The following is a 21,080-nucleotide window of genomic DNA, read 5'->3' on the forward strand; positions in this document are numbered from 1 at the left end:
GTAAGTGAAAGAAACACAGCTAGCACTGAACTGTTTAAATTGCTGTTAGTAGCAGTGTAGTATTGTCAGTCGCTCAGTCATGTCGACTCTCTGAGACTCCATGAACTGTAGCCTGCCACGGGATTCTCCAAGCAAGAATACTGGAGTGGGCAGCCATTTCCTCCCCCAGGGGATCTTCCCAACCCGGGGATCGCACCCACGTCTCTTACATCTCCTGCATTGGCAGGCAGGTTCTTTACCACTAGCACCACCTGGGAAGCCCTAAATCAGTGTTACCAGGGATAAAAAGGTGGTGGTGGTTTAGTTGCTATGATCGTTCTTTCCTTCCTTCCTTCCTTCAACAAGTATCTGTTGACCTCCCAAGTACTACTAGTAAAAATCTGTTGATTTTGTCTGCCTAGCCTCTAGTCTCCCCTTCTGACTCCTCTGGCTGACCTTATGCCCCACACTAACCCATTTGATTCGATGGAACTGGCTCCACCTGACTCCAGAGGCAACCAGATGACTCAAGCCAGGGCTGAGTTCATACGCAGCTGCTCATAGTGAACAGGTTGGAGACGGGTATACGATGCAATCAGAGCCCACACGGCTAACTTCCTAAACTTCTATAGATAGATTATAAATAAATACCTTATTTTGCCAAAACTGAATTGAAATTGTGAGCCTGGTGTTACTGGGAATCATCTTATACAAGGATTAGACTCCAGAGTCAGGACATGCTAGAGCAAGGTAAGAGTCCTAAAAAGTTGTTTGAACCCTTTGGCCCACCTTTGCCTAAGAGCCTGCTGGTCTTGACAGTTATATGACCTCATTCTGCTCAAGTCAGCTGGGTCACATGTTGTCACTGGCAATTGAATGAGTCCTAATGAAGACAACCTGGAATACTGGTCTGGTGTCACAGGGCATGACTATGGACAGTCCCAGTGATGATAACCGCACTCTATCGAGTAAGGAGGAGTGAGGCACAGCTCACGCCCAAACTTTATTATGACAGGATAATTAATTCAGATCCACTTACATGGAAAGATTGTCCCTTTCCCTGGGTCATGAAGATCCCCTAGAGAAGGGAATGGCTACCCACTCCAGTATTCTTCTTGCTTGGAGAATTCCATGAACAGAGGAGCCTGATGGGCTACAGTCCGTGGGGTCACAAAGAGTCGGACACAGCTGAGTGACTAACACTTTCACTTTTTCATTTTTCACTGTCCCTTTCAGCCTGAGCACCTTCTGAGTTTTGTTTTGTTTTGTTTTTTTAGCTATGAAGTCAAGAACCAGTTGACAGATAGGAAAGCCACAAAATCACCATTGCATATTAACTTTCTGTTCCTGCTTAATAGTTTTGCTCTTCTGCCAAAGGTTCATCGTGTCCTGGGCAGAGCCAACGTCTATTTTGTTTTTTCCATTACCTAGCCGTGTGTCCTTGGGTAAACTATTTTATCTACGTCTCCTTATATGTCCCCATCTTTGACATGGGGAGGGGAGAAACAATATCTCTGTCTCAATTTAAAGGATTTCTCCGAAGTGACATTTTTCTATGTATGCAAGAATCCAGGAACAATGAAAGGATTAAAGTGTATATTTAAATAGTCCAGGCAAACCTTGTCTTTATTTTGAATTGACTGAATAGGTTTAGATATAGTGGTATGCTCTCAAATATTGAACAGACTCTCTTAAGATAGAGAACTACCTACTCTGACTTGTAGTAATGACAGATTGACACAGTGTAAATATTCCCATTATTAATTTTAATCTATCATCAGTCAGCTTGTGAAATTTCTCCATATCATCTCCCATGGGGCTGTGTGAAGGTTCACAAAGCTGCTCTGGGCAGTGGTTAATCCTAACTTCACCTGCCTCAGCTTCTTCATCTATCAAAAGATTTGTTTGGCAGTCTTTTCATCTTCGTAATTTCATGTTAGCATTATTTCATGTTTATCGGTCAGATGAACCCTGCATAAATTTGTTAAAATCATCCTTTCATTTGTGAAAAGGTGTATGGCAGTGATCTATTGTTGCAATGATACTTTTTCTTCTTATGACATGCCCAGGAGGGCCCTTGGAATGGAAGGCTAATCAATCTTTTCAGTTGCAGTGACTTTCTAGTTCTATATTTTTACCCCTCATGTGCGAGGAATTTTTCTGGTTGCATTTTTAGGTAAATATACATCCCACTGTATCATATGATATACAGAAATAAATATGTCAAACAGATGGCCATCTCCTTGAGGTGGTATAAGGATGTCCCCTCAGGCTACTGAGGCCTAAATGAGCGCTCAAAATCACATTCAGATCTCAGTCTCTGAGGTCCTTTACATCTCTTTGTGAATTACTCAAGAAGGATGTTTTCAAAAGCACCTAAAGCCATCACATCTTCACGCATTCATCAAGGTGAGTGAGTGATAGAAGCAAACAAAAGCCAACCATCAGGAATGTGTCAGCTCTCCCATCTGCGTGGGCAGAAGCCTAAATTGATCATCAGTTTTCTCACAAAAGCACAGGTTTTCCTGCTCGTGATAAGTAAGCTCCCTGAGTGTCAAGCTTCTGACAGTTGGAGGCTTAATGTGAATACACTCGATCAGTGAATATGTGGAAGTGGCTGAATTGCATAGTGATGACGTCAGGTTCTACACTTGAGGGGTCCTCTCAAGTTAGGGTGGCTTGCCATGACCTTCCACTGTTACCTCATTTCTTGGGGCTGAGTTACTGGGATTGTTTTGTAATGAAGACATGTCCACCGATATTTGTGAAATGACATCACACACATGGTTACTCATTGCAGAATTGTTTGTGATGGTAAAAGGTTACAAATCACCTCAAAGTCCACGAGCAGAGGGCCGGTGGAGTAAACCATGGTACATTCACACAGTGTAATACCATACGGGCAACCATCAGTAGAAAGTGAGGGAACTGCTTGTATCTGGATATGGAAGTCTTGTAAATGCACCACATGGACTTCAGAATGCTGCCCTGTGTCTAAATAATGGGGAAAAGTAAATGAGGAAGCCCGGGAGCGTGGCAATATGGGCGAGGTTACACTGAGAGAGGAAAACTGAGAGCCTGAGGATGGGGTGAAAAAGATACTTTCCACCACACGCCTTTCCTATCATTTGCATTCTCTGTGACAGGAAGTCTTACCTATCCCAACACACACACACTTTTCTTCCACATACGCTCTTTCACTATTTTAACTATACATAAATGTTCAGTCCAGTGATACCAAATACATTCACAACGCTCTGTCCGCACCACCACCATCTATACCCAAGTCATTTTCATTACCCCCACCAGAAACTCTGGACCCATTAAACAGTAACTCCCATGCCCTGCCACCCTCCCCCACCCCTTAGCCTCTGGTTACCTCTAGGCTACCTTTTCTGTCTACGTAAGTTGGCCTTTTCTAGGTGGTTTGTATAAGCGGAATCATGCAGTTTGTCCTTCCGTGTCTAACTTATTTCACTCTCCCACGTGCACTTTAAAGAAAACGCCTACCAACTAGATAACTGAAGTTGTGAAAGACTGCAGAGTCTTTCATGTCTTTAGAGAGAACTAACCGTGTGAGCTGCGCGTACATGCCTCAGATAAGGTAGCATCAACCTCTGGTGATTCCTAGAAACCTCCCTAAACTTTAACAGGTTAACTAGCCACCCAGCTTGCTCAGAAAAAGAAGTGAAATAGCCACCATTTGCCACGAGCCTTGGGAAAGCTCTTAGCTGGGGCTTCTAAGGGCCTTCACAGGGTCTAGGAATCTTTTCTGAAATTGTAAGCAAATCTGTTGTGTGCTGGCCTTTCTGGAGACTTCTTTAGCGTTTGAGATTTCAAAGCGGTAGGAGTCAAAAAAAAAAAGACTAAGCACCATTACTAAATGTAATGATATCCCTTCGCATGAAACACAGGTAAAAGCCCTTCATTTGTCAACCAGATCGTCCAAGTACATGATCAATGAACCCACACCAAAAGATAAGCCTCTGACATGGGCCTTGCATGTTGATGCCAGGAAGCTTCTGACTTCTGACCAACAGAGCTGTAGGAAAACAAGTTTGTGGTAGTGTTATAGCAGCCGAATGAAATCAACACAGTATCTAATTGCTAAGGAAATTTTCTGGAATTCAGCTTGTTAGTACATCTTAACAACTTACAATAGCACCAAGTATGTTTTAAATGCTCAGTCCCATCTGACTCTGTGGCCCCATGGACTGCAGCCCACCAGGCTCCTCTGCCCATGGTATTTTCAGGCAAGAATACTGCAGTGGGGTGCCATTTCCTCCTCCAGGGAATCTTCCCAACCCAGGGATCGAACCAGTAACCCTTGCGTCGGCAGGTGAACTCTTTACCACTAGCACCAACTAGAAACTCAGTAAGCATTGATGTCCTTCTCAAAAGTGAGAGGAAGCAAAGGTATAAAGATGTAAATAATTCTATGAGATTCCACAATCAGTGGCCTAACCAGAAGTATCTTCAAAGGAGTTTACTTTCTAATTCAGTCACCAGAGATAACACAACCCAAGATTATGACAGCTATTCCTAAGAAAATTGCCTAAAGTGGGGGCAGCCAACTCAAAGGCATGAGTGGGCTTTGCAGGAAACACACAGAGAGGAACAGGCAAAATGGGGATTGCCACAGATCGGGGAGGTGGCCCCATCCAAGGGGCAGATCCCAGCCGGCTAACTGCTATCAGTGAAAATGCAGCGCAGGTCCAGTCTTGCCAGATACTTCAAAGTCCATTCCTCCTTCCGTGAAACCTCCGGTTTTTAACTGTTGTAATCCAATTCATATATAAACACATACAGACCCCACAGACAATTTTCAGGCACAACTGATCATGTCTATGAGCTGCGCTAGGGCCAGAGACCCTTGGGTTGCTATCTCTAGCCAGTTGGTGAACACATATAAAAACCCCCAAAGGTAAGTTCCTCTTGAATGCAGTTTTTGGTCTTCTTATATTCTTATATCATAAAAGCATCTTCTGCAGTGCTTTTGGTAATCTACCTAAATCTAAGAAGCCATGAATTATACAAAAGTCTGATCACGCTAAAGAGAAAGACAACTTTGAATTATGTTCAAACCCAACTTTATTAAAATTATTTGGCAATTCTGGCAGCAGTACAAAGTCTCCAACCGCTGGATACTTAGACATTGAGTTCATAGTTTTAGTTTGTTGTGGGTTTGGGTACATGTACTTTTTGAAATCTTCTGCCCTTCATTTAATTACCAAATGGCAAAGTGCCTTAAGTTTCTCTATCTACTAACCTATTATTTATAGAACAGGAATTTGTAAAATAAGATTGAAAAAATAAAATGCACAGATTCAAAAAGTTCTCCTCAAATATTAAGAACATACAAAGTATATTGAAGACATCTACATTTAGCCTTCCAAGTAACAAGGCGGGTGGTTTGATATCTTGCTTTTATTTATTGCTAATTACAATCCAGAGACCAAAGTGTTTCTAAAAACTATAAAAACCATCATTGACATTCCTAGTATGGTTCTGATGGGTTTAGCAGTGGAGCTTGATTTGACCTTTAAAATCATAAGCCTTTTTATCTTTAGTGGTATTTTTCTTCTCTAGTAGCTCAGGGCACTATTTGCTTACTTAATGCCTTATAATTAGCATCTGCCTTATGGTAGATCTAATATTGGCCTTGTAAAGTGTATTACTGGACAGGCAAGTGGTAGCAAACCTTCCTGGCCAAGGCGGAACTTCGCTGGACCTTAAACCTCAGAGGGCCTGGTGCCCCTTAGTTGTTCTCCAGGGATCCTGAAGTTGTCTGCAAGAAAGAAAGAAGCAGGGTAAGATCTTTACAGGAGACATTTCTGCTTCTCTAGCAGTGTTTGAAAATTCAGTATATGGCAATGGGGCTTCTGCTGTTTTGCTCCTGTGATAAGAGTTATTTATCTCCTGGGGATCGGAATGCAGGAAATAAAGCAGGGCAATCAGTTGAGAAAATTCTGCCCTGGCTTCTCGCAAAGGCTGTACTTTCTTACGATGGATAAGGGTATTCAGTCTTTTCATGCACCATGCATTTCTGAGCATTCCCATGACTCACTAAAGACCACTCGCCTACATGGCCCATTGGCTTCAGAGGTGGGAGACTGCCATACCATGTTTCCGCGGGTTGCCAACATACTCAGAGACAAAGCGACTTGGGAACCAGAACAGGCAAGTTTCCTCATTCACGCTACCAGAACAGGGTCTCAACTGCGCCAAGGTTAACTATGCAAGTTATTTATGCTGTCTCAGCAGATCAGGCCACAAACATTAAGTCATGGCAGCGGCAGATTTATCAATATAGTTCTCACTCTTATTTCCCTAATGAAGACAAGATATTTTCTTTAGTAAGAAGTATAAATTCTGAAATCTTTCAATAGTCAATTCTTTGCATCTAATTTAAGCTTTTCCTTTTTAATAAATGGAAGTATAGTCTCTGAAATTAAAGAAAATAAGAGAATATATAGAGGGCCTTTCCCCCAAGTTAAGGCTCATCTTATCCTTCAACTTGAGAATACTTAAGATATTCAAATAATATCTAGAACAAAAAAAGCAATGTATCCATGTAATGCTGTCAACCTACAAAGCATTTAAACATAGGAGAGAGAAATCATACTTACAAATGGAGTCTTGATTCCAAATTTGCTATGGAATGTCATGGTGACTTTGTTTTTATGTCCTGTTCTTTGATCAAAGGCGTGGCATGTGTCAAAAGGCGGACTATACAAGTGAAGGCTCACAGCAGGCTCTGTATGGCTAATATTCTCTACTCGATGTAAGCCAATGGAATCTAAACAATATCCAAGAGGGATGGAGAGATGAAGGGGCTTAGATGATAGACTTAAGGAAAAATTTTGCTAATCACCCAAGACCTTAAATCAACCAATACATATGGAATTATTAAAAATTAGTTATGACTGAACTTCCAGTTAAAGAATAAACGACACTCTGCTTTTTCCTGAAGACACTTTCTTGAAGTGGAAGAATTAAAAAGGCATCAGCATATAAAGATAAAAGGAAAAGAAAAAACTTCTTTATTAGAGTAAAAAAAACCACAACTCTTAAAAAAACTGAAAGTACAGAAGTAGACGGATGGCTTTGCAGAGAAAGCTAAATCCTCAGTTATGCTTGGACGTGGCCAAGAAATACCCTGATTTATATCCTGAAACTGACAAATAGCCCAGAAACCGGCAGCACAGACACTTCCTGAAATGAAGGTAAAGACGAGCTTCAGACATAAGAACTAGTTGAAGTCTATCTTTTTAGCCTCAAACCCTTTTCATCATGTTTCCCTCACCTCCCCTCTAACCCTGGTGGAAGTCTGAGATCTACTTATTCTCTAGAAAGAGTGCAGCAGATGAACTCAGGACTGGGGGATACTCAGTGAAAAACTGGTCACTAAAGTGAAAATTTACACGTTGAGTGGTACGATCTCCACTTTCTTCATCACAAAATTGCCAAAATGCTGCCAAACGGTAGTTCCTTCTCTTGTCTCCAGACAAGAGGTGGGAAATAGTTTCTTTGAGAATCTGATCAGCTCAAGAAAAAGGTCCTGAAGATGGCCTTTGGTTGTTCCTCAAGGAAAAGTTTTATGAGATGATCCAGTTGACAGACACCATCCATGTGTGAAAGCTTCCAATTAACTTTTGTGTCCCTGGTTTTTAAATGCTAGCGCACGGTCAAGGCCACCAGACTTGTGAGCAGAGCCTCTAGTGTAATAGAAAAAAGGCAACATGAAAGACACGACTCACGAGAAGGCTTAAAAAAACAAAACCAAAACCATCAATATCCTCATAGAAATAAGAGAAAGGGAGTTCCCTGGTGGCCCAGGGGTTAGGACTCAGCGCTTTCACTGTGATGAGCGGAGTTCAACCCCTGGTCGAACTCAGATCCCGTAAGCCACCTGGTGTGGCCAGAGAGAGACAGAGATAAGGGGAGGATACCATTTAAAGGGCTAGAGAGTAAAAAGAGCTTTCATAGATATGAAGAGAAGAAATAACAATATGAACAGAAGCACTAGAAGAAAAACCTGTAAGATTTTTCAAGGAACAAAGGGCCAAAGATAGAACACAGGGAAGATTAAAAAAAACCCCAAACACCAGAGGACTAGTTCAGAAGGTTTAATATCTGATCCACAGTGATTTCAGAAACAGAAACTCAACAGCAGCAAAATCAAAGAAACAACTTGAGAATATTATTTTGAAGAACACGAGTTCCTAGATCATAAGGCCCTCCTGAGCTCCCAGCATAATGAGTGTCATGAAACAAAGTGCATCAAAAGACCCGCAAAGAGAAGGCCTCAAGAGTTCCCAGAAAGAAAGAATGGGATTCATAGAAACATTCAAGAATCAGAAAGGAACCAGGCTTTCAACAAGAAGGATGGAAACTAGAAGCAAGGGATTACCTTTATAGTTCTGAGAAAAAGTGGCTGCCAGGTTATGATTTCATAAGGGTCGGACAGAGATTTTTAGATATAAGAGGTCTCAAAAATGTATCTCCCATGTACCTCTTCTCACAGGGCCGTTGGAAGACATGTGCTACCAAAACAAGCACGTGAACCCAAGAGAAAGCAGGCGTGAGCTCAGGGAATGAGGGGATAGGCGCCCTGAGAGAGGAAAGGGAAAGCCTGGGGGGTGAGGGGATCTGGGGGGCCCTGCCCAGCCAGTCCACACTGAAGGAGGTCAAAAGGCCTGGGGGAGGTGTCTGCAAGAAGACAGAAATAAACAAAACAACGTATTTGTATAACTATGTGGATACAGAAATTTATATAGTAGAGAGGCAGTTGGAAGGTGAATCGAGGAAGGAGCTCAGCGTTAGTGAAGTCAGCTGTTGTTCAGTTGCTAAGTCATGTCTGAGTCTTTGTGACCCCGTGAACTACAGCACACCAGGCTTCTCTGTCCCCCACTGTCTCCTGGAGTTTGCTCAAGTTCATGTCCATTGAGTCGGTGATGCTATCTGACCACCTCCTCCTCCATCGCCCTCTTCTCCTTGGGCACTTAATTTGGCCTTACGCCTTATCATCTAGCTCCAGGAGCTTGCATGACAAGAACAACATAGCCCAGAAACAGAAGACTTTGGTTCTACTCCCAGTTAGACTGACTACCTTTGAACAACTCAGAACTTCCAGGATCTTCCTCATTTAAAAAAATGGGGCGTAGTTCTCAGATAGGCAAACCCTTCCATTTTATAGCCTAAGCTTTTATAATACACTGGCTTAATTTTGAACAAAAGTTAAACATTCTGAAGAACTGACTGCCTTTCCCCTCCAATTGCAAGTGCATAAACCACCCAGTGCAAGCAAAGATCCCACAAAAACAGCTCACCCATTCTTTAGAAGCCCCAGATGCTCATATCTGATCCCTGATGTGATTCCAGCATTATTATTATTATTAGTCTTTCCCTCCTTTCCTTTTTGCCAATGATATACCCTCTGTCACACTAATACCGGACCGTTCTTGGTGAAACTTATGGATGCTAGCTTGTTCGAGGCAATGTCCACCTTCTGCCTATTAAGACAGGTAACTTGATTTCCTTGCCCCATTTTCCCTCTTCTTCACCCTGTGATGCATACTGCTTGATCAAGACATTCCCAGTAAAATTCTGCTGACCAAAGAAAGCTCTTGCTTGAAGCTTGTCTTGGAGGCTAAGGCCCTGATCTGGCTTTACTCTACTCCTCCTATCCAAGTCCATTCTTCTTCCCTTCCAGCTGGACCATCCCCGCATAGTTTTCATTCTTTGCAATGGTTGTGCCTTCACTCACGCTCCTTCCTGTACTTGAAACATCTTTCCTCTGCTCACTACCCATATCTAACATTCCCCCTGCACATAAAAATCAAAGGTTAAAAGTTTGTGGCTTTACTACTACTACAGAAATATTTAGCTTATCTTATCCAGTATTTTGCTGGTTAGCAAAATTTCCCATAAAAATCAGAATTTCCCAGGACCTCTCTGATGGTCCACTGGTAAAGATGGTGAGCTTCCAGTACACAGGACATGGGTTCAATCCCTGGGCAGGGCAGTCCGGCATGCCATGAGGTACAGCAAAAAACAATCAGAATGCCCCACTTCTATGGGAAAGTCAGGATAATCTCACTGGTGCTGTAGTCACGTTGCCCCTTTAGACAGGACCGCTTGCACACCAGTTCCCACTGTCTCTTGCATTGAAGACCCTTGAAAAAAATCTTAAGTGTTCTCCAAGACCTAATGTAGCTTCACAATGACTCTGCGATTCTAGCGGAAAGTAATTATTCTGAAAGGCTTGGGCTCTATTGTGAAGAGTACTAGTAATCTTGTTCTCGGGAGTCTCGCGTGCCTGCTATTTATGTGGGTGTTGAATCGCTTCAGTCGTGTCTGACTCTGTGCGACCCTATGGGCTGTAGCCCACCAGGCTCCTCTGTCGATGTGATTCTCCAGGCAAGAATACTGAAGTGGGTTGCCACGCACTCCTCCAGGGGATCTTCTTGACCCAGGGATTGAACCCACAGCTCTTACGTCTCCTGCATTGGCAGGCAGTTTCTTTAGTGCCACTTGGGAAGTCCACCTCAAATAAGAGTTTCCTGCCACTTGAGGAACTAACTCCCTTGTGTTATGTGAATGGGGGAAAAGTTCCTACACAATCTGACCTTTGTAAGTGACTTGCATTCTTAAACTAATGAACAAAATTAAGCTATGTACCAAGCAATACTTAACTTTAAGATCTAAGAAGAAAGAAACTGCTTTGCCAGAAAAACCTCTGTAATACTTTTAGATATGTGGGATAGCATCCCAACTAAGAGTGTGGGCTTTGGCATCAAATTCTTTGGGTTAAAATCCTGAGTGACCTTAATCTTCCTATGTGTTGGCCATTTCATCTGTAAATGGGAATAAAAAAGTTATCTCACAGAAGCTTTGAGGAGCTTTTTGCAGTTACTAAGCCCTTTAGGAACACAGATGTTAATCATTGCCTCTACTGAAGAGCATTCAGCTCTCCCATATTACATTCAGGAGAAAGAATGAATTGTCAGAGATCTAGAAATCATTGCTAAATAATGTGCTTCATCAAGTTTCTCCTGAGAATACTCTTTGGAAGTAAGCTGTATGCACTTTAGGAAAACAGGGACTAGCCAGCATTCTTAATCACTTCCAGAACATTTCTTTCCATTTTCTAACCAAAGACTAATACTTCCAACTTGGCCTCTCATCTTTATTAGAAGACTCTCCTTATGTAAATTCCTATTTGATTCTAACTGTCCTAAGACTTGGTAGGTAAATGACTCTTCATTGGATGTTAGCCTGCATGCATATGTTTTTAATAAGAGATTCCCATCCTCACATGGGGATGGTTTGGTTACTCAGTCGTGTCCAACTCTTTGTAACCATCCACATGCAAAGCTTTAAGAAAAGAAAGCAAAACCCACTGCTTTTAGGTTACTTCCTAAGCAGATGAGATCATGCCTCCAGGATCCATGCTCTACTGCACAAATGTAAGAGAGCAACATTTCACATGGGTGTGCAAGGTTTTCCCCACTTGCTAGAAAAATGTATTGGATGTTACCGTTGATGTAGGCACACTGGTTTTCCCTCAGGATTCTTTCAGACTTCTTGATCATCTCATTGGATTTCTTGTCAGGCCAGGCAAACAATGTCTCCTTTAGATTCCCCTGCAGCATCTTCAGAAAGCAGTGCGAGTCGGTGTGATCGTGGATACTGCTATATTTACAGAAAACAACAACTGAACTCAGTAGATGAACTCAGACCTATAACTCAGACCTATGAGTCTGTCCAGAGCTCACAGCTCCAACTGTCAGAAGGGCATCTCCCAGGCCAATATGCACTTCAGCTGGATTTTTAAATGTCATCAGTTTATAATTCAACATTGTTCAGGGCAAAGTAATACAACACTACATTTCCCGTGTTGATGCATATAAGGGGTATAGTTTTGATCCATAACCCTACTGAAGAACAGTTCACTTTTTAAAACCCTGTGGTAAAACTACTTTGATAACAGAAACACAAAACCAGTAACCATGTATCTTTTCCACGATACAGCTTTTAACAACTCAATTAAGCTGGGTTAGAACTTGATTTAAACACTACATTAATTTTAGAAAGGATAATAACGATAATAACTGTAATAACTGCATCACATTGAGAAGGCTGAAAGTCGTGTGACAGTGTTTCCCCCTCAGGCTTCTCTCCCTTTCCTCTGGAGGACAAAGGAATGAGCGTGTGTGTTACCCACTGAAAATTACACTGTAAAGTATATAAAGTGTTAACATTTTATAGACTTCAGAGTATCCTACCTGTGATTGCTTCCCAATATTGATGGGAGAATAAAAAAGCAAATTGGATTTGGGGAAAGAGTTTATTCCTGTAAATAGTATTTAAGTTTATTAAGTAGTATTAGCTATAGGGTTGATTAAAAGGTACGAATTTGTATACACTACAGCATTCATTTCGTATGTTGAATCCTGTTAACCCATATATGTACCATAAGAACTTGCTTCCTAAGTCACAGAGCATCATCCTACTCCTAATATATAATCTGCTTTCAAAAAATTTTGAGAGGATGAAAACAACTTCATTCTAGACAGATAAGCAAATGCACTCTATAAACCTAACTTTCCAAAATCTTATAAACTCATGTTTCCTTTCTTGTACCAAAAATGGGTCTGGATTATTGCTTGTTTGTTTTACCATTTTCAAAAGACTGAGGAGGACCTGCTTAAAGAGGTAATTATCCTTGACTGGTAGTAAGACTTGCAAATGCATAAGCTGAGGAAAAATTACAGAACCAAGAACTGGTATTAGTCTAAGTTACCTCATTTCTATATAAAGAAAAGAAACAATCAGCTTGAAGTAGAAAGCAATTTTCCAAATTGTTTTTCTAGTTTCACATCTGGATGCTTTGGTCTTTGGCCCGACAATTGTTTACACACTTCAAAGCACCACAAAGGTCAAGTTTTAGCATAATTCCATAGAAAGTTTAACTCCAGAGAACACAGAGGTTCAAATTAAGCCGGTTACTTCCCACCACCTCCTTTGATTCACCACTCATTTGAGGGGCAGGTCTCTCATACATGGTATATGCTAAACCTCATGCTAATTCCCATGAGGAGTTTTGCTGGGGTCAGGGAGCACTGTGAGCAATCTGGGATGCATTAGTGCTCACAGACACGCAGCTCCTCCACTCGGCACTTTTCATATGCTGGACTAAGCACTGTAATCGATATCCAGACGAGCAGTTGTCTTACCTGCCGTGTCCTTCACCCCAGCATAGAACCATGAGGTTAAATTTTCCATTTCCTTGATCCACAAGATTTCGAGTATACCTAAAAAGAACATTTAGGAAGTTGGAATTTGTTTAATGAGACAAGCACTGGGAGAAAAATGCCATACAGCATCATTAATTTACAAATGCTAATGTTTTTACCTCTCAGCGACTTTAAATGTGGTTGTCTAGTTAGAGATTGAGCACAAATGAAAGCGAATATTTTTCTATGGCTCATTTTAGACATTTTTGTATTTTGAATCATTGTTCACAGACAGCTACTCAGTTTCAATCAGTGGCATGAAAAAGGTAACCAAAAAACCCTCAAATTCCTTGATTTTTCAGGTGACAGCCTCAAACTGATAAAAACAAAAATAAAAGTTTCTCACAGAAAGCATTTTCAAAGTACATTACTGCTCTAAGCAAGAATGCTGCTATTGTCTTTTTTCCTCTTCCCTGTAGCTACACCAGAATTTGAGAACCAAGGTTTTATTAAATAGCTGTTCTAGAATTCTCCTTAGTTTTACTACAGCCAAGACACAACCGACAGGCACATTCAAAAGCGTCATAATGAAAAATCCTCCACTGAGGGACCTAAGTACCAGGACAAAAGTCACTATACTTGTGAAGTAAAATAATACCCTAAACCTTTTACAGTGAAGAGAAACTAGCAATTGGCCTCCAAAAATTTCAAAACAACCCCACCCACACCACCCCACCTCAAAAAATCAACTTTAAAGTTTCTGTTGGTCTAGCGGGTTCTCTTGATGCCCTCCAATTAACAAAGTTAGGTAATTAAGACATTTATTTAAACTCATTTTTAAGGAAAGAAATCCTTATCCCATTTTGTTTGTTCACAAGCTCATCTGCTCACTGTGCCCCACACGCCCCCTCCTCCCCTCGGCTAGCGGCCAGGTGCTGGCAGAGCAGGATCCCTGAGATTGATTAGTGGATTCGAGGACAGTTATCCTTACTTTGCAGCCCTTTATGATCTGCCAGGGGCCGTGCGCGTGGCCCTTGACCCTGGGAAACGGTTTCTGTACTAGCGATCCTATTCTCCTTCCCCCGTCCTAGGGGCCTCCTCTTGCTGGCGCTTCTTGCAGAGAATTTACTGCCTAGCACTTTCTCTGCGTTGCTTCTTCCGCACTGGCCATCCCAAGGCCAGAGATCAAACTCCTTCACTGTACTGGGACACTTGATACATGCACAAAATATGGCATTGATTTCTGTTCTCCCATCTCCCTCCCTCCTCCAGCTACAGTACCCATCATCTTACTGAGGCGTGCTTCAGAAACCTGTGGAATAGGTCAATCCAAAGGTATCAAGTGGTTTCCAGCTTGTCGATCAAGGTAAATTCAAGGCCTTGGAAATGCCCTTGTTCTACAGATTAAAAGCTCTTACAAGCTATCCTGGTTAACTGATTTCACTTGGTCAATAATAAATCTAGGTAGAAGAAAACTATGATGGCACCTTATGTCTGTAAGAAGTTTAGTAGTGGTTTAGAGTGTAGGCTCGGGAACAAGAATGCTAATTTGAATCCTGGACATTAGTTCTTATGCAGGTAATCAACCCTCTCATTACCTCCTCCTCCTCCCCTGTAAAACAGGGATAAGAATGGCACCTATGTCACAGAACCGTTGTGAGGTAATAAGTTAGCTCAGGAGTCAAGTCATCGGAAGAGTACCAGAGCCCTCCCCGCCCTCAACACAACCAACCATTATGACCCAAGCGCTGGCTACCCTTCGGAAAAAGCAATCCTCACTCTTCCGGGTGATTAAATTTTACTTCTCTCCCCAGAGGATTGGTGGTGCTTCACGTTTCAATTTTACTCAATCTCCGAGCCAGGGCTGCAATGAGCAGCCACCCGGTTCATCTCACTCTAGCACAGCTGAGGAGCGGCGGCGGGGGGCGGGGGAGGGGTCTTCAATTTACATTCCAGACTCTCAGATCTAAAGGATAAGAAACAGCATATGGCTTGGGGGCTGAAAGAGAAGCACTCATTTGAGAACCAAACAGTGGTTTTAAATAAACCTGCAGTCGGGGGAGACACATTGCTTTGGGAGAGGGATCAGCATAGACTGAAAAACAGCTGACAACCCCAGGTCGTTATTTTATATTAGCAAAAATGCTTGCCGGCGGACGCCTGGTTGCAGGCGATCGAGGGAGAAGTGGTGAGAATTAATGTCGCTTAATTGCGTCTGCCACAGTCACCCCTTTCTCCGGACCGCTGTTGGACCTTCTCCTAGGAGCACCCCGGGTTAGTCCAGCCAGTCCGAGCCTGAGGGCGTCCAGCCCCCTGGGGCTCCCCGCATCTTCTCCGCGGGCTAGGCGAGCGAAGGCTCCAGAGCGGGGTGGGGGGCGGGTGGAGGGCTACTGCTCTGGACGCCAAGGTTGGGAGGAGTGGCTGTTCGGAAACCGAGGGGTTGATCAACGAGAAGAGAAGAGAAAACTTGCAGCGGTGTCCTCCCCTCCGGGAGCCTGTCGCAGTCTCGGGCCGGTGGGACCCACCTTCGGCCCGAAGCGCCGAGCGCAGGCCCCAGGGCTCGCGGGCATGGAGGCGCGGGGCCGGGGTGCGGGAGCCGGCTGGGAGCACCGCGAGGGTGGGCGCTCCGCGGCGGTCGAACCCCCTCCTCCCGCGCCGTTCGCCGTTGGGCCGGGAGGCCGGCGCCGCGGAGCCTCGGAGACCCGGGCGAGAACGCGCTCACCTGTACTGGTCGAACTTGGCGTACACCGCCCACTCGGCGGGGTTGCTCTCGTAGGCTTCCAAGACGGCCTGCACCTCCTCCACGTTGATCTCCTCGCCGGCGAAGAGCTGGTGCAGGACGCGGATCAGATCAGCCAGGGTGCGGGGCTTCAGCACCTCGGTCCGCTCCATCCCCGAGTAACTGGCGGCGCGCGGCTCGCTGCCGGGCTGCGAAGAAGGAGGAGCTGAGCGAGCCGAGGAGCCGGAGGCGAGAGTTCCTAGGCGCTAGCTAGACAGTTACACGCGACACAAAGCCCCCGAGTGCACGAGGGCCACGGCGTAAAGAAGCCCGTGCCAAGATACCCGCCCTGGCGGGTCTGGGTACGCGCTGCGCACACAAATCCGGACCCAACCTCGTAGGTTCAGCCTCCCAGGGCCCTTTTAAAGCTCTCGGAATCGGCGGGAATGTACCAACGTCCCTCGGAGGGTGGGGAGAAGCGGGAAGCGACCTGAGAAGAGGGCTTAAAGCGGAGAGAAGTGTGCGGGTAAGGCCCACGCAGACGGCCCAGGCTCTCTCGGCACCCTCGCCCTGGCGGAACGCTGTCCTCGCGGGTCGCAGCGCTTGCGGTGGGCTTCGCGCAGTCTCTGCACAACCCCCCGGAGCAAGGCGCCTTTTGGCGGCGCATCCAAACCCTTCTCCCCCGCCCAGCTCCCTGAGGCTCCGCTCTGCAGCCTCGGTTCACAGTGCTTGGACGTCGACAGAAGGGGTCCGGAGAAGGGGAGGGCGATTGGGAGGAAGAAACGGGAAAGAAAGGGGATTTTCTTCTAAATGGAGCCGAGGGATTGTGAACAGTTCGCAAAGGTTGAGGATGGATTGCACACCTAAGGCTGGAGAGCGACTGTTCTGCCGATTGAAACCATCGATAATGTGCTTCAAGGCTAGGTGAAAATAAATCAAAATCTTCTTTAAAAAAATTTGAATGTGTTGTACTTTAAATTACAGTTTGACAAGGGAAGCTTGTGTCTAGGGCAACCTAGTGAAACAATAGAAGGCCGGGTATCCCTCTGATTTTTAAAATAAAACAGTTCCTTAATAATATATTCAATGCAAAGACCTGATGTTTCCAGTAATGGGTCAAAGAAATTTAAAGCGTTCTAGTTACTTCAATATCTCAATTTTAGGCTTGTGCTTAAAGGATAATACCACTGGCACTTGTTGGTACCAGTAATACACACAAGAAAATGCATTTCTATGTTCTGCATAGCACACAGCAAGCTTTGAGATGAACACAAATTAGGTATGAATGAAAATAAAAGTGAAGGACAGAAAAAAGTCAAGTAGAGAATCCTTCTTTCTTACTATAGATAGATTAGGGTTTATTAAAAGTCTAGACTTCTGGAAGACTGGTTTGTTTTTCCTAGATTTTGCTCCAAGGTATTTATATGTATGTACATATGTATGACAGAGAAGGCAATAGCACCCCACTCCAGGACTCTTGCCTGGAAAATCCCATGGGCGGAGGGGCCTGGAAGGCCGCAGTCCATGGGGTCGCTAAGAGTGGGACACGACTGAGCGACTTCACTTTCACTTTTCACTCTCGCGCATTGGAGAAGGAAATGGCAACCCACTCCAGTGTTCTTGCCTGGAGAATCCCAGGGAGGAGGGAGCTTGGTGGGCTGCCGTCTATGGGGTTGCGCAGAATCAGACGCGGCTGAAGTGACTCAGCAGTAGCACATATGTACGAATATCTGTATATATTGTTATACATGTTAGTACTCCAGAAGCCAACCTTTTGTGGTGTGTGTTGCAGAGGTGGTTAAAGAATTATAGGACAAAGTACTAAAAATTTGTACCCTTTTAGTCATTTGCTCAAAATTTTTTATTCTTATGTTTCCTGTTGTTGTTCAGTTGCTAAGTCCTACTCTTTGCAACCCCACGAAATGCGGCACACCAGGCTTTCCTGTCCCTCACTATCTTCCTGAGTTTGCTCAAACTCATGTCCATTGAACTGATGATGCCATCCAACCATCTCATCCTCTGTTGCCCCCTTCTCTTGCTCTCAATCCTTCCCAGCATCAGGGTCTTTTCCAATCAGTCAGTTCTTCGCATCAGGTGGCCAAAGTATTGGAGCTTCAGCTTCAGCATCAGTCCTTTCAATGAATATGCAGGGTTGATTTCCTTTAGGATTGACTGGTTTGATCTCCTTGCAGTCCAGGGGACTCTCAAGAGTCTTCTCTAACACCACAATTCTAAAGCATCAATTCTTTGGCACTCAGCCTTCTTTATGGTCCAACTTTCACATCCTTACACAACTACTGGAAAACACATAGCTTTGACTATACAGACCTTTATTGGCAAAGTGATGTCTCTTCCAAGGAGCATGCGTCTTTTAATTTCGTGGTAGCAGTCATTGTCTGCAGTGATTTGGAAGCCCAAGAAAGTAAAATCTGTCACTGTTTCCACTTTTCCCCCTTCTATTTGCCATGAAGTGATGGGATCAGATGCCATAATCTTAGTTTTTGAATGTTTAGTTTTAAGTCAGGTTTTTTGCTTTCCTCTTTCACCCTCATCAAAAGGCTCTTTACTTGCTCTTCGCTTTTTGCCATTAGAGTGGTATCATCCACATATCTGAGGTTGTTGATATTTCTCCCGGCAACCTTGATTCCAGCTTGTGCTTCATCCAGCCCAGCCTTTCACATGATATACTCTGTATATAAGTTAAATAAGCATGGTGACAATATACAGCCTTGACGTACTCCTTTCCCAATTTTGAACCAGTCAGTTGTTCCATGTCGTTCTGTTGCTTCTTGACCTGTATACAGGTTTCTCGGGAGACAGGTAAGGTGGTCTGGTATTCCCATCTCCTTTAAGAATTTTCCACTTTTTGTTGTGACTTACACAGTCAAAAACTTTAGCATAGTCAAAGAAGCAGAAATAGATTTAAAAAAAAAATTATTCCCTTGCTTTTCCTTTGATACAACAGATGTTGGCAATTTGACCTCTGGTTCTTCTGCCTTTTCTAAATCCAGCTTGTACATCTGGAAGTTCTTGGTTCACGTACTGTTGAAGCCTACCTTGAAGGATTTTGAGGATTACCTTGCTAGCATGCGAAATGAGCGCAACTGTATGGTAGTTTGAACATTCTTTGGCATTGCCTTTCCTTGGGATTGGAATGACAATTGACCTTTTCCAGTCCTGTGGCTATTACTGAACTTCCTGTTGAGTCTCTTCATTACTGAATACCTCTTTTCAGCCATTTTAACTCACAAATATTGGGAATGAAAAACAAAAATCAAATACAAGCTTAACTTCCCTGCATTTCATAGTGGATTACACTTCCCTTAATTTTTCAGACAGTATTTTCTTTTTCTAGCTCCTCTTGACATTCAGAGACCTCAAGGATATATATATATATGTATATATATATATATGTATATGTATATATGTATACATATATATATATATGTATACTCATGGCATCTGGTCCCATCACTTCATGGGAAATAGATGGGGAAACAGTGGAAACAGTGTCAGACTTTATTTTTTGGGGCTCCAAAATCACTGCAGATGGTGACTGCAGCCATGAAATTAAAAAACGCTTACTCCTTGGAAGGAAAGTTATGACCAATCTAGATAGTATATTCAAAAGCAGAGACATTACTTTGCCAACTAAGGTCCATCTAGTCAAGGCTATGGTTTTTCCAGTGGTCATGTATGGATGTGAGAGTTGGACTGTGAAGAAGGCTGAGCGCCGAAGAATTGATGCTTTTGAACTGTGGTGTTGGAGAAGACTCTTGAGAGTCGCTTGGACTGCAAGGAGATCCAACCAGTCCATTCTGAAGGAGATCAACCCTGGGATTTCTTTGGAAGGAATGATGCTAAAGCTGAAGCTCCAGTACTTTGGACACCTTATGCGAAGAGTTGACTCATTGGAAAAGACTCTGATGCTGGGAGGGATTGGGGGCAGGAGGAGAAGGGGACGACAGAGGATGAGATGGCTGGATGGCATCACTGACTCGATGGACGTGAGTCTGAGTGAACTCTGGGAGATGGTGATGAACAGGGAGGCCTGTCATGCTGCAATTCATGGGGTCACAAAGAGTCGGGACATGACTGAGCGACTGAACTGAACTGAGCGACTGAACTGAACTGAACTGATACACACAACATGTATATATAAAATATTATATGTATCTCTAATCAAAGATCTATCTATATAATATAGCTATATCCACACATTCATATTCATTGCCTCTCTAAACTCTCCCCCTAAAATCACGATTGATCCCCTCTATGTGGATGTCTCCTACATCTCCCTAATCGCACACACTGAGAGCAATCTCTAACACCTTTTAGTACCACAAATGAAATATACGATATTTAAAACACCTTTCAAACATGCTTTTCATTTCCTGGAGGTTCTATTTCCACAATGAGGCTACCAAAGTTCAAGAACCTCATTCACCACTGCCTACTCTTTTCAACTTCATTCGCAATTCAGTTCAGTTCAGTTGCCTCCGACTCTTTCTTTCGCAGCATCAGGGTCTTTTCCCATGAGTCAGTTCTCTGCATCAGGTGGCCAAAGTATTGGCGTTTCGGCTTCAGCATCAGTCCTTTCAATGAGTATTCAGGACTGATTTCCTTTAGGATTCACTGGTTTGATCTCATTGCGTCGTTCTCAAGCCTTTTCAACCAACAGATAACGTTTTAAAATCTCCAGAATATCTTTATGGGTTTCCCACCTTTCTATTTCTATTGCTACTCCGCTTGTTCAAGCCTCTGCTATAATTTTGGGTGGATTATTGGGCTGGCCTTTCCCACTGTGGATCCTTTATTATACACACTAACTGTCCTTCAAACTCCAGACTGATTATGTCTCCTGGTCAGAAACTTTCAGTGACTCTACACACTAGGTTTGTCAGTCTGACACTTAAAACTCTCCATGTTTTGGTTGTACAGTACCTTTTTCATCTCTCACCTTTACTCTTCTCATTTACCAGATGTCTTCCAGCCAGATCGTACTAGTTAGTATGTCTTGTGGTTACCAAATCCATTCTTCTGCTTAAGCTTTTCCTTCTGCCCAGATACTAGAAAGACATTTTAATATGTCCAAATCCTACCTTAAGGTCTTGGCTCAAATGCTTTCTTCTCATGTCTCC

General features: G+C 43.4%; 1 protein-coding gene across 1 annotated transcript; it reads right to left on the reverse strand.

Moving 5' to 3' along the window:
- Positions 1 to 5,052: 5,052 nt before the first annotated feature.
- CDO1 (cysteine dioxygenase type 1) lies at positions 5,053 to 16,336 on the reverse strand. The gene is made up of 5 exons (XM_015096777.3): positions 15,943 to 16,336; positions 13,221 to 13,298; positions 11,522 to 11,676; positions 6,609 to 6,778; positions 5,053 to 5,767 (listed from the first exon to the last, which is right to left on the reverse strand). The coding sequence occupies exons 1-5, from the start codon at positions 16,110 to 16,112 to the stop codon at positions 5,738 to 5,740; spliced, it is 603 nt and encodes a 200-aa protein (XP_014952263.2). The 5' UTR covers positions 16,113 to 16,336; the 3' UTR covers positions 5,053 to 5,737.
- Between the last annotated feature and the right edge of the window lie 4,744 nt (positions 16,337 to 21,080).

This window comes from Ovis aries, chromosome 7 (genome assembly GCF_016772045.2).
Source record: "Ovis aries strain OAR_USU_Benz2616 breed Rambouillet chromosome 7, ARS-UI_Ramb_v3.0, whole genome shotgun sequence".
NCBI classification, from domain to species: domain Eukaryota; kingdom Metazoa; phylum Chordata; class Mammalia; order Artiodactyla; family Bovidae; genus Ovis; species Ovis aries.